General features: G+C 51.4%; 1 protein-coding gene across 3 annotated transcripts in view; it reads right to left on the reverse strand.

The window, feature by feature from the left end:
- The window catches only part of LOC141981990 (microtubule-actin cross-linking factor 1, isoforms 6/7-like), a 161,935-nt gene that overhangs the window by 71,381 nt on the left and 65,303 nt on the right, over nt 1-25,251 (reverse strand). For 2 of the 3 annotated variants that reach the window (XM_074943629.1, XM_074943628.1), the window contains 2 exons: nt 6,007-6,166; nt 5,641-5,725 (listed from right to left, as the gene is read on the reverse strand). The exons of the other annotated variant lie outside the window; for it this stretch is intronic. In XM_074943629.1, the coding sequence (XP_074799730.1) occupies nt 5,641-5,725; nt 6,007-6,166 (245 nt within the window). The remainder of the gene's footprint in view (nt 1-5,640; nt 5,726-6,006; nt 6,167-25,251) is intronic. 3 annotated transcript variants of the gene reach the window in all.

The raw sequence follows: 25,251 nt of genomic DNA on the forward strand, positions 1-25,251 counted from the left end.
CTCACATGACTGGAGCACTGTCATGGATGGACATAAACTGTTCAGGAAGGACAGGCAGGGCAGAAAAGAGGGGTGGGGGGGGGGAGTTGCACTGTATGTAAGGGAGCAGTATGACTGCTCAGAGCTCCAGTATGAAACTGCAGAAAAACCTGAGAGTCTCTGGATTAAGTTTAGAAGTGTGAGCAACAAGGGTGATGTCGTGGTGGGAGTCTGCTATAGACCACCAGACCAGGGGGATGAGGTGGACGAGGCTTTCTTCTGGCAACTCACGGAAGTTACTAGATCACAGGCCCTGGTTCTTATGGGAGACTTCAATCACCCTGATATCTGCTGGGAGAGCAATACAGCGGTGCATAGACAATCCAGGAAGTTTTTGGAAAGTGTAGGGGACAATTTCCTGGTGCAAGTGCTGAAGGAACCAACTAGGGGCAGAGCTCTTCTTGACCTGCTCCACACAAACTGGGAAGAATTAGTAGGGGAAGCTAAAGTGGATGGGAACCTGGGAGGCAGTGACCATGAGATGGTCAAGTTCAGGATCCTGACACAAGGAAGAAAGGAGAGCAGCAGAATACGGACCCTGGACTTCAGAAAAGCAGACTTTGACTCCCTCAGGGAACTGATGGGCAGGATCCCCTGGGAGAATAACATGAGGGGGAAAGGAGTCCAGGAGAGCTGGCTGTATTTTAAAGAATCCCTATTGAGGTTACAGGGACAAACCATCCCGATGTGTAGAAAGAATAGTAACTATGACAGGCGACCAGCTTGGCTTCACAGTGAAATCCTTGCTGATCTTAAACTCAAAAAGGAAGCTTACAAGAAGTCGAAGATTGGACAAATGACCAGGGAAGAGTATAAAAATATTGCTCGGGCATGCAGGAATGAAATCAGGAAGGCCAAATCACACCTGGAGGTGCAGCTAGCAAGAGATGTTAAGAGTAACAAGAAGGGTTTCTTCAGGTATGTTAGCAACAAGAAGAAAGCCAAGGAAAGTGTGGGCCCCTTACTGAACGAGGGAGGCAACCTAGTGACAGAGGATGTGGAAAAAGCTAATGTACTCAATGCTTTTTTTGCCTCTGTCTTCACGAACAAGGTCAGCTCCCAGACTACCTCTCTAGGCAGCACAGCATGGGGAGGAGGTGACCAGCCCGCTGTGGAGAAAGAAGTGATTCGGGACTATTTAGAAAAGCTGGACGAGCACAAGTCCATGGGGCCGGATGCGCTGCATCCGAGAGTGCTAAAGGAGTTGGCGGATGTGATTGCAGAGCCATTGGCCATTCTCTTTGAAAACTCATGGCGATCAGGGGAAGTCCCGGATGACTGGAAAAAGGCAAATGTAGTGCCCATCTTTAAAAAAGGGAAGAAGGAGGATCCTGGGAACTACAGTCCAATCAGCCTCACCTCAGTCCCTGGAAAAATCATCAAGCAGGTCCTCAAGGAATCAATTCTGAAGCACTTAGAGGAGAGGAAAGTGATCAGGAACAGTCAGCATGGATTCACCAAGGGAAAGTCGTGCCTGACTAATCTAATTGCCTTAGATGACGAGATAACTGGCTCTGTGGATGAGGGGAAAGCAGTGGACGTGTTGTTCCTTGACTTTAGCAAAGCTTTTGACACTGTCTCCCACAGTATTCTTGCCAGCAAGTTAAAGAAGTATGGGCTGGATGAACGGACGATAAGGTGGAGAGAAAGCTGGCTAGATCATCGGGCTCAACGGGTAGTGATCAATGGCTCCATGTCTAGTTGGCAGCCAGTGTCAAGTGGAGTGCCCCAAGGGTCGGTCCTGGGGCCGGTTTTGTTCAATATCTTCATTAATGATCTGGAGGATGGCGTGGATTGCACCCTCAGCAAGTTTGCAGAGGACACTAAACTGGGAGGAGTGGTAGATACGCTGGAGGGTAGGGATAGGATACAGAGGGACCTAGACAAATTGGAGGATTGGGCCAAAAGAAATCTGATGAGGTTCAACAAGGACAAGCGCAGAGTCCTGCGCTTAGGACGGAAGAATCCCATGCACAGCTACAGACTAGGGACCGAATGGCTAGGCAGAGTTCTGCAGAAAAGGACCTAGGGGTGACAGTGGATGAGAAGCTGGATATGAGTCAGCAGTGTGCCCTTGTTGCCAAGAAGGCCAATGGCATTTTGGGCCGTATAAGTAGGGGCATTGCCAGCAGATCGAGGGACGTGATCGTTCCCCTCTATTCGACATTGGTGAGGCCTCATCTGGAGTACTGTGTCCAGTTTTGGGCCCCACACTACAAGAAGGATGTGGAAAAATTGGAAAGAGTCCAGCGGAGGACAACAAAAATGATTAGGGGACTGGAACACATGACTTATGAGGAGAGGCTGAGGGAACTGGGATTGTTTAGTCTGCGGAAGAGAAGAATGAGGGGGGATTTGATAGCTGCTTTCAACTCCCTGAAGGGGGTTCCAAAGAGGATGGATCTAGACTGTTCTCAGTGGTGGCAGATGACAGAACAAGGAGTAATGGTCTCAAGTTGCAGCGGAGGAGGTCTAGGTTGGATATTAGGAAATACTATTTCACTAGGAGGGTGGTGAAGCACTGGAATGTGTTACCTAGGGAGGTGGTGGAATCTCCTTCCTTTGAGGTGTTTAAGGTCAGGCTTGACAAAGCCCTGGCTGGGATGATTTAGTTGAGGTTTGGTCCTGCTTTGAGCAGGGGGTTGGACTAGATGACCTCCTGAGGTCCCTTCCAGCCCTGACATTCTATGATTCTATGATAACGACCTGCTCTGTGAAACACTCAGAGCCCTGATGAAGGGGCTAGAGCAGAGGCAGGTATCTTAGAGTCTTGCCCACATGCTCAGGGTTTAGTTGATCGCCATATTTGGGGTCGGGAAGGAATTTTCCTCAAGGGCAGATTGAAGAGGCCCTGGGGGTTTTTCTCCTATGATCATAGTGGTCCCTTCTGACCTTAGTATCTATGAATCTATTATTACTGACAATCACAGTCGAAATCACGGAGAACTTGATTTTCTTATGCATCCAACTTCTGAGTCTCTCTGGATCGTTTCAGCCTTGCCATGACCTGCCCAGCTCAAGGTCAGGCTAATCAGGTCACTTCTGCTTTCAAAATACAGGCACTGCCTTAGCTTTCTCCAGCACGCTCGGGAGTCCCCAGTTCTTCAAGATTTACTAGAAATCAGCATTAGTGGGTCAGTGAGCACCTCTGCCAAGCTGATGATACCCCTGGGGCAGAGTTATACAGGGTGAGTAGTTGCTATTTACCATCCGTCCTAGTTACAGCTGGGAGACACTATTCCCTGGTCACTGTAAGATGTGAATACCTCCCCCTGCGTCTTTCTGAACGGAACAGAAATAGTTATCGAATACATCTGCCTCTTCTGCATCATGCCTGCAGCATTGCCCTCCTTGCCTGGGATCAGACCTAGACCATTGCTGGGATTTCATTCCTTCCTGCTACACATATGGCCCAAGACTTTTCACTGATACCGTTAGCTTCTCTTGTCAATTATCTGCCTTTCCTAACTGCTGATTTGTCCTCGCGGCTGTCAGCTTCGAAGCTTTTCCTTGCATTTGATACTAAATCACCTAAATGAACACAGAAATAATTGTTACTGCTTCTTTAAATACTTCCTGAGATTCAGTTTTGCTCAGAATTGTTTTACGCTTTGGAAGCTTGTCCGTTTCCAAGGGCCCATTCTGTGTATTACTGGTCCAGATCGGGATCCCCTGCACCTAGACAAGGCTCAGTCTTTCCTGTGATCAATTAATCTTTGTCACGGTGAGGTCTCCTGTGTCTGTCTAGACACAAAGGCCCCGAGTAGCTGCCAGATCTCTAGCCTGGAAAGTTAGCACCTAGAATTGTTAGATATTTAAGTGAGCCCCAAAGGGGCTGATTCGAGCGAACGCTCAGGGAGGAACAGGCTGAGAACAGCACGTGGGGAGGACGGGTTCAGGGTGAGCAGTGGGACAGGAATGGGGCAAGGGGAGCACCGGAGGCGAGTCAATCCAGACGAGATTGTGGAGCACACAGGGAAGGAAGAGATCAGGGTGGCCTGTGGTGGAGGAGTGAACTGGGGTGAGCAGTTTGGGAAAAGAAAATTTCAGCACACTCCCAAGCAGGAACGGATTGTAGAGAGCGCGCCGGGGAGGAGGGGGTGAGAGGGTGAGCCCCGGGTAGGAGCCCCCAGCAGTTTGGCTGGAGGATCCAAGCACGTCCCACTGGGAAATGGGGGGCGGTAGGATCCAAGCGCCCCCTTGTGTGGAATGGGAGGTTGGTTGGGGGATCCGAGCACCCCTGCTGGTACATAGGGGGCAACAGGATCTGAGCGCCCCCTGGTGGGGAATGTGGGGAGAGAGGATCCGAGCAACCACTGCTGGACAATGGGGGGTTGGCTGTGGGATCCAAGCGCCCCCCCACTGGAGAATGGGGGGGCAGTAGGATCCGAGCGCCCCCTGGTGGGGAATGTGGGGATGGGGGATCCGAGCACCCCTGCTGGTACATGGGGACAGTAGGATCTGAGCGCCCCCTGGTGGGCAATGAGGGGCAGTAGAATCTGAGCGCCCCCTGGTGGGGAATGTGGGAAAGGGGGATCTGAATGCCCCCTGCTGGTACATGGGGGGGCAGTAGGATCCAAGCGCCCCCTGGTGGGGAATGTGTGGAGGGGGGATCCAAGCACCCCTGCTGGTACATGGGGGGCAGTAGGATCTGAGTTGCCCTGCTGGAGAATGGGGGGGCAATAGGATCTGAGCCCCCCCGGTGGGGAATGTGGGAAAGGGGGATCCGAGCGCACCCCAGTGGGGAATGGGGGGCAGTAGGATCCAAGCGCCCCCCCCGGTGGGGAATGTGGGAAAGGGGGATCCAAGCGCCCCCGAGTCGGGAATGGGGGGCAGTAGTATCCAAGCACCCCCTGCTGGAGAATGGGGGGGAAATAGGATCCGAGCGCCCCCCGGTGGGGAATGTGGGAAAGGGGGATCTGAGTGCCCCCTGCTGGTACATGGGGGGCAGTCGGATCCAAGCGCTCCCTGATAGGGAATGTGTGGAGGGGGGATCCAAGCACCCCTGCTGGTACATAGAGGGCAGTAGGATCTGAGTGGCCCTGCTGGAGAATTGGGGGGGGGGCAATAGGATCTGTGCGCCCCCTGGTGGGGAATGTGAGAAAGGGGGATCTGAGCACCCCCCTGGTGGGGAATGGGGGGCAGTAGGATCTGAGCGCCCCCCCGGTAGGGAATGTGGGAAAAGGGGATCTGAGCACTCCCCGGTGGGGAATGGGGGGGCAGTAGGATCTGAGTGCCCCCTGGTGGGGAAAGTGGGAAAGGGGGATTCGAGCGCCCCCGGTGGGGAATGTGGAAAAGGGGGAGACGAGCGCCCCCGGTGGGGAATTGGGGGGCAGTAGGATCCAAGCGCCCCCCGGTGGGGAATGGGGGGCAGTAGGATTCGAGCGCCCCCTGCTGGAGAATGGGGGGCAGTAGGATCCGAGCACCCCCCCGGTGGGGAATGTGGCAAAGGGGGATCCGAGCACCCCCAGTGGGGAATGGAGGGCAGTAGGATCTGAGCGCCACCCGGTGGGAAATGGGGGGCAGGGATTCACCGCTCGGCAGTCTGGGCCTGGGGGCTGCAGTTCCCAATTCTCAGCAGCCAGCTGCTCTACCACTTGCCTGTCACCAGCTCCAGCACCTGCTGCCCCCGCTCCAGGGCTTGCTCCAGGTCGCCCAGCCTGGAGCGAATCTCCTCGCAGAGCCCCTGAGGGAAAGCGACAGGTGAGACTCACCAGGCCTGCTCAGCCCAGCCCCACAGCCTGGCCCCTGCACCGCCCCCCACGTGCCCACTGCCCCTACCCTCAGTGCCCACCCCCCAACTCCTCCCCCTCGTGCGCAGGGATGGCTGGGGGGCTCTGGAGTTGGGGGCTGCTCCATGCTCTAGGGGCCCCTGCCCTGGTACCCGTCCCTCCCCTCGGCCATGCTGCAGGGCCGGCTACAGGTCCCAGCCAGGCCAGCCCGGCCCACCCACCCTCCTGCCCTCACCTGGCTTTGCTGGTGGGCAGCCTGCAGGTGGCTCACGCAGCCGTTGGCATGCCAGAGCTGGGCCAGGCACCTCTCCGTCGCGCTCAGCCACTCCTGGAAGGAATCCACAGACTCCTGGAAGCGCTGAGCAGCTGGCAGGATCTGCTCCAGGCAGCTGTGTCTGTGGGGAAAGGAGGCTAGGGAGAGCCAGGCGGGGGGCAGCGCCACATGTCCCCCAGCAATGGGGGAAGGGCTGAAGGTCCCCAGGGTGCCCAAAGAGCTACTGCCCCACTGGTGTTTCGCCCAGGGGAGGCCCTGGTGCCAGGAGGCTCCAGGTTAGAGCATCTTTGCTTTGCTCAATGGGCTCCTCTCCCCCATTTCCCAGTAACCCTTCTGCCCCTCTCCTCAAGCACCCCCTGCTTCCCCTACCCCCTCTCCTCCGCCAGCCTCCAGGGGCCACCTGCCCCTTCCACGCTGTGCCCCTCCCGCCCTGTGCTGCCTGACCCCCCCAAGCTCCCAAGGGCCTGTGCCCCTGCCCCATAGAGAGGCATGAGCAATGCTCCTCTGGTTCCCAGACATACCCTGGCCCAGGCAGTGCAGCCCCAGAGGGCGACATGACACCCTGCATGTCTCTGCAGCAGAGCTGGCCCACACTGGGAGCCGCAGGTGGGGGGCCCAGCCCGGCTCAGAGTTCTCCCCCAGGCAGCCCTGACTTGGTGGACACAGGACCCCAGGAAGTGCCTGGCAGAGCAGCCCAGGAGCTAGCCAGGCCAGGCTCTGAGAGAGGAGACCCCATTGGGATGGTCCCTCCTAGCCAGACAGCAAGGGGCTGGCACTTGCCGGGGCAGGCAGGACTAGCGCCCTGTTTGTAGCCCTCACTGTTACAGCCATTGGGCTCTTTCTCCAGGTAAGCACCTGGTCCTCTGCTAAAACCTGCTCCTGGCCTCATTGCTACCTAGTGGCAGGGAGTTCCCCAGGACACACGATACTGCAGGAGACTCCAAGGAAGGAGACACGAGCAGCTCCATAAATAAAGTGCCCCAGGCTCCGTGTTCTACTGAGGCCTGGGGCAGTGAGTAATGGCCAACACCTGCCCATCTGCCCCATGGGGGCTGGGGCAGGCAAGGGACAGAAAGCTCCTCTGATTGGTCCCTTCATCCTATAGCAGGGGAGCTCGATTCACGGCAGGGGCCCTGGAGCCAAGCCCCGCCCCAGTTCCAGTTCCAGTTCCAGCCCTGCTCGTGCATGCTCATGGGCAACTCACGTCCTCACTCTGTGCCTCAGTTTCCCTCTGTACCATGGTGACCGGGAACCGCTCAGGAATGGCTATCAGGCGTTAGGGGGCCCTTGGGGAGAGCGTGCAGGATGCAGCTGGGATCCACCCCGCAGCAGGGAGGTCAGAGGCTGTGGACCCCCTGCAGCTCCCTCACCACTTGCCTCACGGCTGCAGCGGCTCTGGTCTGCCTAGGACGGCCTGAGCCTCACCCAGGCGCGCTTTGTGTCCCGATGCAAATAGCAGCATGCCCAGCCAGAAAGCACAAAGGCCCTTTCACCCCCGAGCCCACAGGCCCTGCACCCCAGACTGCACCACACCACGGGGTGCCCTGGCCCGGGGGGGGGGGCGGTATAAGGCCCTCAGAGCGCCGGGAAGGGTCTGGCCGGGCCAGCGCACCCAGCGCCATGCAGTGGGGCAGACGCAGGTTACACTGAGCAAGGGGAACTGTAGGAAACCTCGTGGGCTGCTGTGTCCGTGTGGCTGAGCCACTGCCAGGCAAGCTGTTCCACGGTGTCCCCTCCGGCCTGTGCCACTGACCCTGAGGCAGGCGCATCCCCTGTGTCCATCCCCCCGCCCGGGCTGGCAGGCTGGGTGAAGCTGACAGGCCCGCAGGAAGATTGACAGTTTGGGCTCCTCCCTTCCCTGCCCCACTCCATCACCTGTTCGTGTGCCCCCACCCCAAATGTCCATGAGCCTCTCCCCATGGAACGCCCTCCCCGCCCCGGCCACAAAGCCCTTCCGCCCTCGCAAGGCCAGAGGCCTTCGCAGAAAGTCACCTCCCCACATTCCTTCTAAGTTACATGAAAACACTGTCCTCTCTGGCCGTTCCGAAGGCTCCTGTCCCAGTGGCACCCCCCACCACCAGATAAAGACGGCTAAAGAAAACTCTGTTTGACGGCATTCTGCCTGGCAAGCAATCACTTACCAATGGACGTGGGTGTGAAATCCCTACTTCTTTATTGTTTTGCCTTTATGGTCCCCACTTCTCTATGAAGCTGTAGCTCACGAAAGCTTATGCTCTAATAACTTGGTTAGTCTCTAAGGTGCCACAAGTCCTCCTGTTCTTTTTGCGAACACAGACTAACATGGCTGCTCCTCTGAAACCAACACTTCTCTATTGTTTATCTGCATGGTTTCTGTCTGGTTCATTGATTGTTTCTGTCTGTTGCATAATTAGTTTTACAAGATTTAAATCAATGAAGGTGGTGGGGTATGACCGGGTAAAAAATGATTTCACAATGCATTAAGATTGGTCAAAGAATTAGTTTGTAATATCTTAGTAAAATCACTGGTTAAGGCACAGCTAAGCGGGACTCAAGTTTCTATATAAACTGAGGTCCAAGAAGGAGACCAGCTGGGAAGGAAAGAGAAAGGAAAAGGGAAAAGAAGAAGGAAAGACCTGAAAAGAAGAACTCACGACCATGACTTGCAGCAGCCAGAACCCAGACGAGACCAACCTTGCCTGGCCAACAGGGAAAGGCCGCCTGCCAGATCAGGATTGGTGAGCAGAGCATTGTACGCTTAGCGTGTGTATTTCGCTTGATGAGTGTTAATAAATAGAGGACAAGGATATTACTGTGTAAGGCTCTTTCACTGCGAAAAAGATCCTGCAAACCCACAAAAGAGTACGCCCTGAGCCCTAGGAACTGGGTAAGGGTTGGTGCCTTTCGCCCAGAGCCTGAGGAACTGGGTAACAGTGGGTGCCCCAAGGTGTGCGGGTAACACATTTGGTGGAGAGAATGCAAGCTGGCTAAGGTTGTTTGGACTGAACTGATAGGGCCTCTGTCCCGGCGTCCCCGGGCGATGCTCTGGAACTGCTCCCTACGAAGCCAGGCAGGACTCTGGGGAAGTCTCATTTCTGTGAGCAGCCTGTCTGCAGGACACACAGCTCACACAGCTTCCACCTTCCTGGGTCTGACCTCGGAGCATTCAGCCTCCTCTGCCCCTCCGTGCGCTTCCCACAGCGAGTCCGCCCAGGCGGGGTCCTGGGGAAGCCAGAGGGTCCTGCACCCCAACTTCGCAGACAGACGTGACTCTCAGCCAGCCAGGAAAACAGAAGGTTTATTAGATGACAGGAACATGGTCTAACACAGAGCTTGTAGGTGCAGAGAACAGGACCCCTCAGCTGGGTCCATTTTGGGGGGCAGTGAACCAGACAACCACGTCTGCCCTTCACTCCATGTCCCCAGCCAGCCCCAAACTGCCTCACCCTCCAGCCCCTCCTCCTCTGGGCTTTGTCCCTTTCCTGGGCCAGGAGGTCACCCGATTCCTTTGTTCTCTAACCCTTTAGCTCTCACCTCGCAGGGGGGAAGGCCCAGGCCATCAGTTGCCAGGAAACAGGGTGTCGGCCATTCTCTGTATCCAGACCCCTGCACACACCTGCCCTCTAGGGCTCTGCAATGATCATACACCCTTATCCCACCCCCTAGATACTTAAGAACTGCCTAGGGGAAACTGAGGCACCCCCACACTATTCAGAGGAAACATTAAGAACAGTCCCACTTCGTCACATCCTCACACAGTGAATAACAGTTGATAATAGCAGCTGAATCCCTGTGCCATTTTGTCACAAAGGGTCGCTCCCTGCTTGACAGAATGACCCCTCTGAAGCGTCAGGAAGGAACAAAGCAAAGGGACCAGGAGGGCTAGGGATTAATTAAGGAACCCACCCTCCTTGCTAAATGGGTAGCCAGCAGGGTCCATGCCCGGGGGGACAAAATTCCTTCCAGAGGAGGGGTGCCCTGGAGTCCGCATGTAAGGGGTTTGAAGCATTCTGTGAGTGCATGAAACCCAAGCTAAAGAAGAAGGTTATCAAAGCAGCAGCAGCGTGGGCATTGTGGAAAGCTGTCACTAATCTCTCCAGCCTGGGAGCACTCCAGGAAAGACAACTGGAGGGTTATGAATTGGAGCTGGACACAGTTAAGGCGAATCTGGCTCAGTAGAAGGCATCCGAGGGCACCAGTGCAGCGTCAGCATTGCAGACTGTAATACAGGAGAGTGAGCAGCTGAGACTGGAAGTAGAAAACCTGAACAGGGAGGGATCTACATTGCAGATGAAGCTGGGGGGTGCTCAGGCAGCTGTCAAAACGGTGTTACGAGAAAATAAGGATCAGGCCCAGGCAGGCAGTGACCACACCGTCTGCAGGCAGCGACCAGAGAAACCAGAAACCGTGGTGGGAGCCCAGAGGAACACAGTAGCAGCAGTAAGGGGAGGCGTGAGTGTGGGCATCGGGGATATGGGCACCTGGAATGACACTTGGAGTGGGGATAGTTGGATGGATCCCGAACAGAGAGATCCTGGCTGGTCAGACTCTCCCTGATGCCTTTCCTGAAGGGCCCTATGCCCCTGTGCAAAGGGAATTGCAGGATTTGAAGTTAAAGGCTCAGCAATTCAATCCTGTGGCTCCAGTTCCCACGAGGGCAGTAACAAGAACAAAACCTGTCCCAGATGACCCACAGCAACAAAGGGAAACAAGGCAAAATATTACAGAGATTTCTGATTGTACCCCAGACCAGGCGCAGACGACTGCTCAGTTATTGGGACCCCTAGAAAGGGACGCGTGTCTGGACTGGATGGTGAAGGTGTTGGCACGAACTGGGTGGAGGCCGGCAGATTAAGAGGTCCTAGCCCAGGCCTGTACTAACGCTTCTGACTGGGCAGTAATACGCAGTGCTGAGGGGCGGTTAGGTGCGAGCAGTGTCCTTGCTACCGGTTGTGCCAACGGTATTTGGGAACTCCCCCCCCACCCCCCAATTTCAATGTATTAGCTTTTAAGACTGAATTGTTAGACCGTTTGAACTAAAAAATGAAGGTGACTTTAGGGCCCATAGATCCAGCTAGGGGACAGGTACCCCAAGCTAAAACAGGACATTTTTCAAGAAGCTATAGTTTTTCGAGACACGCAGGGACAAGCGGGAAAAGGAAATAAGGACAGGAGAATGGAGCCTGTACAGGTGATAACTTGTGACAACAACAGGCCCCCAGATCTCCAAGGGGAGCTGGGGGAAATGGGCCAGATGCACTATGGCATGTTAGAGGAAGAGGACGGGGAGGTGCCAGGAACAGCGGAGGAGCAAGAGGAAGAAATGGATCTGGATGTGGGTATCCGATGCAGACTAGAGGATGTCTGGCTGAAGGTGGAAAAGATACACTGAGAGAGGAGGCATGGAGGAAGCTCATGATGGCAGGGGAACCAAAAGAGAAATGGGATGGGAAGCCCACAAGTGAGTTACTGCAGCGGGCTGTCCAGTTACAGAGGCAAGAGGAATTGACTGGCGGGGCTCCTGTAACTCCCAGAACAGACCCCGAACCATCGGCACCACCCCAATAGGGGTGCCCGCCTCCCTGGACTTCCCCTGAGGTAGTGGCCCAGCTAGAGTATGACAAATGGGGCGTCCCATTGTAGGGGCAATAATGGGGAGATTAGGGGAACAAACATGCCCCACTATGTTAATTGACACCGGTGCATCAGTAGGTGTGCTTGGAGAGCAGTGGCTTCCTGGGGACGCTGGAAACAGAAAATTCAACACAACTAGTATCATACACAGGGGAGACAATGAAAGCATTTATCATGAGACCAATCCTGACCCACGTAGGGAATTGGGAATTATGGGTAATATGTGTTCAGAAGCAGAATCAAACTGGGAATGGGGGTAAGGAGGATGGAATATTGAGAATGCCTTATCTTAATGAGGAGAGACTCCTCGTGGATTTAGTTTACAGGTTCCTATGGACAAATAGTGAAGGGCTAGCAGAAACATCCACCCCTCCATTAATGCTGTACATAGCTGTGTGGCTGTAAAGGCCCCGGAAGGAAGGAAAGCAGAAGAAGGGGACCCATGAATGGACAAATTTCCTGCGGTATGGGCTGAAAATAAATTGAAGTGTGGGAAAATTGATGCTGAGGTTTTAATCCAAGGGCCTGACCCCCCTCCACAGAGTCAAAACAAGTATCCTCAGGAAGCAGCAGACGGCATAAAATCTACCACTGAAAGTTTGTTAGAACAGGGTGTTCTTGGCACACGGCAGGTGCCAATACTGCCCCATTGGCCTGTACCGAAAGGGGAGGGGAGACCTGGAGAAGGTCAGTGGGTTTTAGAGCATTAAACGCAGTAACCCTGCCACTGCTCCGGTCGTGGCCAAGTACCAAGAAGTAATCACTGCAGCAGCAGCAGGGAGATAGTGGTTCTCAGTAACAGATTGAGCAAATGCCTCCTCTGCCATTCCCTCACGCCCTGAGTCCTGGTACAAATTTGAGTTCACTTACAGGGGACAACACAAGGGTCCCCCAGGGTTTTCATAACACACCTGCAATTTGTCCCTCCCATGTGGTTAAGATGTGGGAAAAATTGACAGCTGAAGCCCAAAAGGGGTAATTTCCTATGGGGTGCCCTCCATAAGGCTTTATGGAAATATGCTTATGAATGTATATATGACATAACTAGAATATGTTTTATGCTACATATGCCATGTAACATATCTCTGTAGAGGTTATGATCTACTGACTCTATTCATCCTATTTGTATGCATGTATCATTTTTGTATTCAAAGTTATGAATATTGGCTGTGTACTTGCTTGATTTTTAAGTAGCCTTTGTAAAGCATTTGGTCAGCTTCTTGAGAAAGGAATGTGCAAGTTAAGTGCCCAGTCAAGAAGCATTTAATGAACAATGGATGTTGGAAGGTCCCAATCCACATAAGAAGTCTTCCTGGAGACATTCAAGATAGCATGTGGGCAATGGCTGCTACCTGTAAAAACTGAGTCATGCATGGACATGTGACTTGCCCAAGTGACTCCAAAACTCCATCTTGGAGCTGGACTTTGCATAGGAGAGAGGAGGGGGTCTCCACCCACAAGAGTCTATTTAAGCCCGTGGGAGACCCCTCAATTCTGTCTTCAGCTGGCTTAAGAGATCACCTCTCCACCCAAAAGGATACCTGAAAGAAACTGGAACAAAGGACAGTAACCACAGGGGGTGTGAGTGATTGCTGGACTCAGACTAGAAGGAGAGTAGTCTGTAAAAGGAAGCTTACTGGAATTCCTCTAAGGGTGAGCTTTTATCAGTATTCAGTTTTCTTAGACATAGACTTGCATATTCTATTTTATTTTGCTTGGTAACTCACTTTGTTCTGTCTGTCACTACTTGGAACCACTTGAATCCTACTTTCTGTATTTCATAAAATCACTTTTTACTTATTAATTAACCCAGAGTATGTATTAATACCTGGGGGAGGGCGGGGGGGAACAGCTGTGCATCTCTCTCTATCAGTGTTATAGAGGGTGGACAATCTATGAGTTTACCCTGTATAAGCTTTACACAGGGTAAAATGGATTCATTTGGGGTTTGGACCCCACTGGGAGTTGGGCATCTGAGTGTTAAAGACAGGAATGCTTCTTAAGTCACTTTCAGTTAAGTCTGCAGCTTTGGGGCCCGTGGTTCAGACCCTGGGTCTGTGTTGGAGCAGACTGCCGTGTCTGGCTCCACGAGACAGGGTGCTGGAGTCCCAAGCTGGCAGGGAAAGCGGGGCAGAAGTAGTCTTGGCACATCAGTTGGCAACCCCAAGGGGGTTTCTGTGATCCAACCTGTCACACAAGGGTCCCCTGGGGTTTTCATAAAGCAGCCACAATTTGTCCTTCCCATGTGGTTAAGATGTGGGAAAAATTGACAGCTGAAGCCCAAAAGGGGTAATTTCCTATGTTGATGCTATCCGGGTGCATGAGGACCACAGGGAGGAGGTTGGTAGGATCACTGAGCAGATGTTACAGATCATCCAAGATACTGGATTCCAGCTTAGCAGAGCCAAGGCCCAGCTGGTACAGCAAGAGGTAAAACACTTAGGGGTCATATTGGGAAAGGAAGGACGAACCCCAGATGCACAACGGGGGGAATTGATTGGAAAACTTCCCTCCCCCACTGATATGGCATCCTTAAGAGCCCTTTCAGGAACTGAACCTCTCGAGACATGTTACTGAAATGTCACCCACTGGGTTTTCTCCTAAAGAAAGGGCAGCAGTGGGAGTGGGGGTCTGATCAGGCAAAGGCATCACTGACCCTGAAACAGGATTTGGCCCAGGCCAGGCCCCACATATCCAAAGGTGGGAGAACCATTCATCCTGCAACTGCCCAGTACTGCTGTGGTGCAGGGAGCAGCACTGTTACAGCAGCAAAGCACCGGGAAATTACAAATCGTGGCCTATGGGTCCAAAACACTGAATTACACTGAGCAAAATGTCACCCCCTGTGAGAAAGAGAAAGAGTGCTGGGCCTTAGTGTGAGCAGCATTGGGAGTATATAACTGGAGGATCCGAAGTCATAGTACAGACAGAATATTCCCCATTGAAATACATAATATCAGGAACGGCACGGGAGGGGCAGGTATCTAATCCTAGGTTGGCACAATGGCCTCTGGCCCTCGTATATCGAGGGATAACTTTAGAAAAGGGAAAGGTTCTATCCCCTGTATCATCTGGCCTTGCAGTGCAAGGGCAGGAGCATGAGTGTCCCCTGCCAGAGGGGCCAGTGAAATCAGGACTCACCCTACAGAATGCTCAGGAGAAAAATGCACAAACCTGGTTCGTGGCTGGGTCGAGCTATTTTGGTGCTGGAGGAGCTAAGACCGGCTGTGGAGCGGCAAAGGTCAATACCAACCAGGAACGAAAGGGACCAGTAAAGCCACACACATCACAGAAGTGGTGGCGGTACCACAGGTGGAGGATCAGGAAGCCTCCCTGGAAATATTTACCGATTCGGACTGGGTGTGCAGAGCCGTAGTGGTGTGGCTGCCCATCTGGGCAGGCAGGGGTGCTGTACAGGAGATGGAAAGCCAGTCGCTCATGAACAATACTGGGAGCAAGGAGTAATAAAGGGGCGAACGCGAGACACTTACGTAACACATGTGAAGCACATCACAAACCAGGAACTTTGGAATAACAAGGCGGATGTTTTAGCCAAACAAGAGGCCCTGTTAACACAAGGTGAGGAAGAGGAGGTAATCAGTGTAGTAACCAGAGCACGAAAACAGGTGACAAGCCCAGAGACGCTGGAGCTGAAAGCCCTAAAGAAGGGGATGAAGAAACTGAACAATTCCTGAAGCAAGGAACAATCTGAGGAAAATGGTAAGTACACAAAGACTCCGATGGGGTAGCGTGGGTCACCGAGCATGACTCGGACCTTGGGGAACAGCCTAAAAGGTGGTTAGTGCCTAAGAAAGTCAGGACTGAACTGGTTCAACATGAGCACGAGCAAGGGGCATTCTGGGACAAAACTCTAGAAAGGGTCAAAGATACAGGGTGGTGGCCCACCATAAGGGAAGATGTAAAGCGGCAGTGTAATCACTGTTTGCAATGTGCAGACCCTCAGGTACAATAGGGTCCCATTGCTCACCAAAGGATTGAGGGTCTGTGGGCCCGGTTAGAGATAGACAAGATTGGACCCCTACCAGTCACCCCGCGAATACCAAGTATGTTTGGTCGTGTAGATCCCTTTACAAAATGGATAGAAGCCATCCCAGCAAAGACTAACCCAGCTTTGACTGCAGCCCGGCAATTGTTTAAGGTGGTGTTTAGCCGGTGGGGGCTGCCCAAGGAAATCGATTCGGACCAAGGCCCACACTTCATTGGGAAACTCTGCAGGAACTATGTAAGATACTTGGTGTGACGAAGTGGGACTGTTCTTAATGTTTCCTCTGAATAGTGTGGGGGTGCCTCAGTTTCCCTTATGCAGTTCTTAAGTATCTAGGTGGTGGGGTAAGGGTGTATGATCATTGCAGAGCCCTAGAGGGCAGGTGTGTGCAGGGGTCTGGACACAGAGAATGGCCGACACCCTGTTTCCTGGCCACTGATGGCCTGGGCCCTTCCCCCCTGCAAGGTGAGAGCTAAAGGGTTGGAGAACAAAGGAATCCGGTGACCTCCTGGCCCGGGAAAGGGACAAAGCCTAGGGGAGGAGGGGCTGGAGGGAGTTTCAGTTTGGGGCTGGCTGGGATATGGAGTGAAGGGCAGACGTGGTTGTCTGGCTCACTGCCCCCAAAATGGACCCAGCTGAGGGGTCCAGTTCTCTGCACCTACAAGCTCTGTGTTAGACCATGTTCCTGTCGTCTAATAAACCTTCTGTTTCACTGGCTGGCTGAGAGTCACGTCTGACTGCGGAGTTGGGGTGCAGGAGCCTCTGGCTTCCCCAGGAGCCCCGCCTGAGCGGACTCACTGTGGGAAGCGCATGGAGGGGCAGAGGATGCTGAATGCTCCGAGGCCAGACCCAGGAAGGTGGAAGTTGTGTGAGCTGTGTGTCCTGCAGACAGGCTGCTCAAGGAAAGGAGACTGCCCCAGAGTCCCGACTGGCTTCATGGGGAGCAGTTCCAGAGCATCGCCCAGGGACTCCATGACACTTGGCATTAAGCAAAGGTTCCACATTGTGGGACACCCCCAATCCTCAGGACCAGTGGAACGAACTCACCGCACTCTAAAGGAGGCTCTAAGAAAAATGGTGAAAGAAAATGGAAAAGATTGGGATGAAAAACTGCCTATGATTCTAATGGCCTTAAGGTCGGTCCCAGCAAGTCACGGTTATACTCCCTTTGTAGCAATGACGGGAAGGGACATGAGAACACTCCAACAGTGGGGGCTAAGTGTAGATATTCCAGGTGGTTGGCTACCCAAAGTGCTAAATGACCAGTGGATCCAGTCCCTTTTAGCAAATACTCACCAGCAACCACACACCACACAACAAAAACACTAACCCAGGAACCTATCCTTGCAACAAAGCCCGATGCCAACTCTGTCCACATATTTGTCCACAAATGCAAACAGATGGACATCGTACCAAAAGGACTGAAGGTAAAAAATCCATTACAATCTACACACCACACAGACTGTGCTGACAGCTTGTGCCACACGCTCTCAAAGAAACTGCGGAACCACCTGATCAACATCCTCTACAGCAAACAGGGAAAGATTAAGAATGAGCTCTCAAAAATGGATACTCTCATAAAAAACCAGCCTTCCACACAAACTTCCTCGTGGCTGGACTTTACTAAAACTAGACAAGCCATTTACAACACACACTTTGCTTCTCTACAAAAGAAAAAGGACACTAAACTTTCTAAACTACTACAGGCTACAAGGAGCCACAACAGTGGTTCCCTTAAACCACCCAGCAATATTGTTAATTTATCCAACTATACTCTCAGCCCAGCGGAAGAATCTCTCCTATCTCGGGGCCTCTCCTTCTGCCCCTCCACCCCCACGAACATGATACAGTTCTGTGGTGACCTGGAATCCTATTTTCAACGTCTCCGACTCAAGGAATATTTCCCACACGCCTCTGAACAACATACTAACCCACAGAGACCTCCCAACCAACACTGCAAAAAGAAGGATTCTGGGTGGACTCCTCCTGAAGGTCGAAACAACAGACTGGACTTCTACAGAGAGTGCTTCCGCCGACGTGCACGGGCTGAAATTGTGGAAAAGCAGCATCACTTGCCCCATAACCTCACCCGTGCAGAACACAATGCCATCCACAGCCTCAGAAACAACTCTGACATCATAATCAAAAAGGCTGACAAAGGAGGTGCTGTCGTCGTCATGAATAGGTCGGAATACGAACAAGAGGCTGCTCGGCAGCTCTCCAACACCACTCTGTACAAGCCATTACCCTCTGATCCCACTGAGAGTTACCAAAAGAAACTACACCATCTGCTCAAGAAACGCCCTGAAAAAGCACAAGAACAAATCCGCACAGACACACCCCTGGAACCCCGACCTGGGATATTCTATCTACTACCCAAGATCCATAAACCTGGAAATCCTGGACGTCTCATTGTCTCAGGCATTGGCACCCTGACAGCAGGATTGTCTGGCTGTGTAGACTCTCTCCTCAGGCCCTACGCTACCAGCACTCCCAGCTTTCTTCGAGACACCACTGACTTCCTAAGGAAACTACAGTCCGTCGGTGATCTTCCTGATAACACCATCCTGGCCACCATGGATGTAGAAGCCCTCTGCACCAACATTCCACACAAAGATGGACTACAAGCTGTCAAGAACACTATCCCCGATAATGTCACGGCAAACCTGGTGGCTGAACTTTGTGACTTTGTCCTTACCCATAACTATTTCACATTTGGAGACAATGTATATCTTCAAATCAGCGGCACTGCTATGGGTACCCGCAGGGCCCCACAGTATGCCAACATTTTTATGGCTGACTTAGAACAACGCTTCCTCAGCTCTCGTCCCCTAACTCCCCTACTCTACTTGCGCTATATTGATGACATCTTCATCATCTGGACCCATGGAAAAGAAGCCCTTGAGGAATTCCACCATGATTTCAACAATTTCCATCCCACCATCAACCTCAGCCTGGACCAGTCCACACAGGAGATCCACTTCCTGGGCACTACAGTGCTAATAAGCGATGGTCACATAAACACCACCCTATACCGGAAACCTACTGACCGCTATTCCTACCTACATGCCTCCAGCTTTCACCCTGACCACACCACACGATCCATTGTCTACAGCCAAGCTCTGCGATACAACCGCATTTGCTCCAACCCCTCAGACAGAGACAAACACCTACAAGATCTCTATCAAGCATTCTTACAACTACAATACCCACCTGCTGAAGTGAAGAAACAGACTGACAGAGCCAGAAGAGTTCCCAGAAGTCACCTACTACAGGACAGGCCCAACAAAGAAAATAACAGAACGCCACTAGCCGTCACCTTCAGCCCCCAACTAAAACCCCTCCAACGCATCCTCAAGGATCTACAACCTATCCTGAAGGACGACCCATCACTCTCACAAATCTTGGGAGACAGGCCAGTCCTTGCCTACAGACAGCCCCCCAACCTGAAGCAAATACTCACCAGCAACCACACACCACACAACAGAACCACTAACCCAGGAACCTATCCTTGCAACAAAGCCCGTTGCCAACTGTGCCCACATATCTATTCAGGGGACACCATCACAGGGCCTAATCACATCAGCCACACTATCAGAGGCTCATTCACCTGCACATCCACCAATGTGATATATGCCATCATGTGCCAGCAATGCCCCTCTGCCACGTACATTGGCCAAACTGGACAGTCTCTACGTAAAAGAATAAATGGACACAAATCTGACATCAGGAATCATAACATTCAAAAACCAGGAGGAGAACACTTCAGCCTCTCTGGCCACTCAGTAACAGACTTAAAGATGGCAACTTTGCAACTGAAAAGCTTCAAAAACAGACTCCAGCGAGAAACTGCTGAGCTTGAATTAATATGCAAACTAGATACCATTAACTTGGGTTTGAATAGAGACTGGGAGTGGCTGGGTCATTACACATATTGAATCTATTTCCCCCTGTGAATTATTGTGACAATATCCTCCTCTACCTTGGTGGGTCTTGTGCTTATTGGCGGATTTGCTCGCCTTGGAGCTTCACGGCAGCCCTCAGCTTGGCCATTTTTCTGAACCCACAGTCCAGGTCGACTCCTCCTGTGTCTGACCAGGAGTTGGGAGGTTTGGGGGGAACCCGGGCCCGCCCTCTACTCCGGGTTCCAGCCCAGGGCTCTGTGGAATGCAGCTGTCTAGAGTGCCTCCTGGAACAGCTGTGCGACAGCTACAACTCCCTGGGCTACTTCCCCATGGCCTCCTCCCAACACCTTCTTTATCCTCACCATAGGACCTACTTAGCCTGGGGCTAATATATCTGCCTTCTATTACTCTCCTGTAGCCATCTGGCCCAGCCCTGTCACAGTATCCTCACACCTTCTTGTCAACTGTCTAAATGGGCCATCTTGATTATCACTACAAAAGTTTTTTTCTCCTGCTGATAATAGCTCATCTTAACTAATTAGCCTCTCACAGTTTGTATGGTAACTTCCACCTTCTCTGTATGTATATATATTTCTTCTTACTCTATGTTCCATTCTATGCATCCGATGAAGTGGGCTGTAATCAACGAAAGCTTATGCTCTAATAAATTTGTTAGTCTCTAAGGTGCCACAAGTCTTCCTGTTCTTATTGTGAAAAAGACCAGCCCAACAGTATACCAGGTAGAAATCAGGTCAAAGAAGCTAAACAAGCCAAAGTTAAAATGGTTCTATTTGTCACAGCTTAAACCATGGAAAGGGGATTTCAAGCAGAAACCTCTAATTAGCCCCACCAAGGGGAGTCAGAAAAATGTTTATTTCGTCTTTTGGAGTTCCAGGGAAAGGCTGGAACCAGCAGAAGAACACCAGTGACCTGGGCACCATGATAAAGAAGCTGCTGTTTCAACTATGTGTATGTGTGTGGTTTATGTTACGTGTTGTTTGTCCGGCAGTGAACCCTGTCGACATCCACGCAGTAAATGTATGGAGAAATGATTTCTGGATGGTGGTCCAGTGTTGGATTGATCCATCAGTATTCAATCACACCAGCTGTTGCTTGTGTTGGGAAAAGGGGTTTGCCCATTACTATACCAGAACGGCCGGCGGGCTATCACCAGAAGCCCCATCCCAATCTAGGTTGTCCTTAATGACTGGATACTCGAACACTGTGATGGGAAATTGTACAGGACCTGAAGCCACAATAGATAATATTGACTGCTTTAAGCCTGCATGGAAACAAGAAGGGATCAGTCTTTTTAGGATCCCTATATTCACCCCAAAATGTGGTATTCTGAAGGTCATGGGGTTTGCTTGGCAGCCAGAAGGGGACGTTGACCTTACCAGCTTAAAGGTGTCCAAGGTCATACCTCAATGTGCCCCATATGTACAAACATTCCATAAGGGGTGGGCAGCAGGGTTAAAATGATGGTATATTGAAAAACCCGCCAGGAAAAGGACCCCAAAGGGCGTATTGGAAACTGTTTTGGGTGGACCTGGATTAGGAGCTGGGATACTGGACGCTGCTAACATAGCAGTACTGGCAAACAAAGTAAGTTATGTTACAGCGGAAAGACAAGCATTGGAAAAGCCCATCAGCGCATCCTTGTCAAATGAGGAGTGGGGCAACACCTGTTTTCTAAAATGCTGCCAGTGTGGCAACAGCAAGGGGGAGAGGATTTGTTATGGTTAGCAGGGACTATGGAATCAGTACAAGAAAACGTGTCCTTAGCTTTCGCCTGTACACAGGCCCAGGAAACAGTCAGCAATTGGTCATTCAAACAATCCAGGAAGGCGTGCGAGGGAATTTCCCTTTAGAAATAAAAAAGTAATTGTGGGGAAATGATACAGAAGGGACGAGACAATTAATGATCTGGTGGAAATTGCGGGACTCCAGCTAACCAAACATTGGGTTCTGTAGTCCACTGATCCTCATTCCTGGACATAAACATAAAACCAACACTGGAAAACCATTGGCATGTTTCAGTAGGTGGCTCATCAAAATTTGGAATATGTGTGTGAGAATCAAAATTTACAAAAATGAGATAAATGTTTCCATGTTAAAGGCAAAGGAACCCAATGGTGCACGTCTGATATATTCACTGAGCAAAAGTCGGCTGTTGTATATGCAGGAAGGGGATGTGTTGCGTTAGGAGTCATTGTGCAATGGCAGCAGTAGACTATAATGAATTGTATTTTATGACTTATTTAGTTAATAGATGTTTTTCCAATATTATAAAGATTAAAAGTTGGGATTTTGAATACTGTGTACCTGTATGGACTGTAAACTACTTGAAGTTTAACCACAGTTGTATCACAACGTAACGTCTATAACCTTAGGCATGAATATGACCACGATAAGAGTGTTGATCCATCCTAAGTTACATTCCCATTTACAAGATATTGCACAGACAGGAGAACAAACACGTATTGAAGTCCAACACAATAATACAGAAATCAACTCGTGTACTGAAAACTATTGCAGATGCAGGACATCACTATTAGGGTGGTCGCCTTCTGCAACTGGTGTGCTAAATACCATAGTTCACCCCACTGTGGTGATCACTGGAATCCAATTGGCTTTATTAGTGAGCATAGTAGCTTTGGCTTTGGCTAGCTTTGGCTAGCTGGATGAAGAGAACAGTTCGAAGAATGCAGGAAGCTGGCCTGCAAAGTCAAATAAGGCCCTTGGTAATTATATCCAGGAGGCAAGGCCAAGCTCAGCAGGTCGGAGTATTGGACTCCTGTGATAGCAACAACGGCTTTGGTAAAAGCATCATTAAGGAGGGGACTGTAAGGTATTTTTCTGCAGCCATATTAGGAGACCAGCAGCCATGAGCCAAGAAGCAGGAAGTCACCTCCCCACATTCCTTCTAAATGGTATCAAAACAATGTCCTATTGGGCTGATCAGAAGGCAACTCTCCTAACAGTCCCCACCATCACCAGATAAGCAAGGAACCTCTTAAGATGTTTAAAAAAACTCTGTTGGATGCTTTCTGTCTGATTCTTATCAACAATTGTGGGTGTGAAATCCCTACTTCTATATTGTTTTGCCTTTATGGTCCCCACTTCTCTATTGTTTATCTGTATGATCTCGGTCTGGTTCATTGATTATGCAACAGACAGAAACAATTAATTTTACAAGGTGTAAATCAACTAAGGTGGTGGGGCATGACCGGGTAAAGAATGATTTCACAATATGTTAAGATTTGTCAAAGAATTATTTTGTAATATCTTAGTAAAATCATTGCTTAAGGTATAGCTAAGCGGAACTCAAGTTTCACTATATAAACTGAGGTCCAAGGTCAGCTCCCAGACTCCTGCACTGGGCAGCACAGCATGGGGAGGAGGTGACCAGCCCTCTGTGAAGAAAGAAGTGGTTCGGGACTATTTAGAAAAGCTGGATGAGCACAAGTCCATGGGGCCGGATGCGTTGCATCCGAGAGTGCTAAAGGAGTTGGCGGATGTGATTGCAGAGCCATTGGCCATTATCTTTGAAAACTCATGGCGAATGGGGGAAGTCCCGGATGACTGGAAAAAGGCTAATGTAGTGTCCATCTTTAAAAAAGGGAAGGAAGAGGATCCTGGGAACTACAGGCCAGTCAGCCTCACCTCAGTCCCTGGAAAAATCATCAAGCAAGTCCTCAAGGAATCAGTTTTGAAGCACTTCGAGGAGAGGAAAGTGATCAGGAACAGTCAGCATGGATTCACCAAGGGCAAGTCATGCCTGACTAATCTAATTGCCTTCTATGACGAGATAACTGGCTCTGTGGATGAGGGGAAAGCAGCGGACTTGTTGTTCCTTGAATTTAGCAAAGCTTTTGACACTGTCTCCCACAGTAATCTTGCCAGCAAGTTAAAGAAGTATGGGCTGGATGAATGGACGATAAGGTGGATAGAAAGCTGGCTAGATCGTCGGGCTCAAAGGGTAGTGATCAATGGCTCCATGTCTAGTTGGCAGCCGGTATCAAGCGGAGTGCCCCAAGGGTAGGTCCTCGGGCAGCTTTTGTTCAATATCTTCATTAATGATCTGGAGGATAGTGTGGATTGCACCCTCAGCAAGTTTGCAGAAGACACTAAACTGGGAGGAGTGGTAGATACGGTGGCAGGTAGGGATAGGATACAGAGGGCCCTAGACAAATGAGAGGATTGGGCCAAAAGAAATCTGATGAGGTTCAACAAGGACAAGTGCAGAGTCCTGCACTTAGGACGGAAGAACCCCATGCAGCGCTACAGACTAGGGACTGAGTGGCTAAGCAGCAGTTCTGCAGAAAAGGACCTAGGGGTGACAGTGGACGAGAAGCTGGATAGGAGTCAACAGTGTGCCCTTGTTGCCAAGAAGGCTAACGGCATTTTGGGCTGTATAAGTAGGGGCATTGCCAGCAGATCGAGGGACGTGATCATTCCCCTCTATTCGACATTGGTGAGGCCTCATCTGGAGTACTGTGTCCAGTTTTGGGCCCCACACTACAAGAAGGATGTGGAAAAATTGGAGAGAGTCCAGCAGAGGGCAACAAAAATGATTAGGGGACTGGAGCACATGAGTTATGAGGAGAGGCTGAGGGAACTGGGGATGTTTAGTCTGCGGAAGAGAAGAATGAGGGGGGATTTGATAGCTGCTTTCAACTACCTGAAAGGGGGTTCCAAAGAGGATGGATCTAGACTGTTCTCAGTGGTAGCAGATGACAGAACAAGGAGTAATGGTCTCAAGTTGCAGTGGGGGAGGTTTAGGTTGGATATTAGGAAAAACTTTTTCACTAGGAGGGTGGTGAAGCACTGAAATGCGTTACCTAGGGAGGTGGTGGAATCTCCTTCCTTAGAGGTTTTTAAGGTCAGGCTTGACAAAGCCCTGGCTGGGATAGTTTAGTTGGGGATTGGTCCTGCTTTGAGCAGGGCGTTGGACTAGATGACTCCTGAGGTCCCTTCCAACCCTGATATTCTATGATTCTATGAAGGAGACCAGCTGGGAAGGAAAGAGAAAGGAAAGGGGAAAAGAAGAAGAAGGAAAGACCTGAAAAGAAGAACTCACCCCCAAGACACAGCCTGAAATCAGAGCTGCTAAGAAACCTCTGCACGACCGTGACGTACAGCAGCCAGAACCCAGATGAGACCAACCTTGCCTGGCCAACAGGGAAAGGCCGCCTGCCAGATCAGGGTTGGTGAGCAGAGCATTGTACGCTTAGTGTGTGTATTTTGCCTGGTAATTGTTAATAACTAGAGGACAAGGATATTACTGTGTAAGGCTCTTTCACTGCGAAAAAGATCCTGCAAACCCGAAAAAGAGTACGCTCTGAGCCCTAGGAACTGGGTAAGGGTGGGTGCCCTGGAGTGTGCGGGTAACACCAGCCGCCCTCAGCTCCCAGGACAAGGTAGTGAGAGGAATCGACACGGCAGCACTGGGCAAGGGATTGACATGGCTGTGGCCAGTGCCTAGCTGTGCCCTCTGCCCTGATCCCCCTCGCCACTGGTTTGGGGCAGCCTGTGGGGACAGGGACCACAGCTCCCAGCATGAGCAGTGCCTCGCACCGGGACCCCGAGTCTGGCCAGGCACTGTCCCAGCACAAACAGCGACTGACTGACCCAAAGGGAACCGCTGTGAGGTCCAGAACCTGCACCCCAAACCCAGCA

The sequence above is a fragment of the Natator depressus genome, chromosome 2, assembly GCF_965152275.1.
Source record: "Natator depressus isolate rNatDep1 chromosome 2, rNatDep2.hap1, whole genome shotgun sequence".
Classification (NCBI taxonomy): domain Eukaryota; kingdom Metazoa; phylum Chordata; order Testudines; family Cheloniidae; genus Natator; species Natator depressus.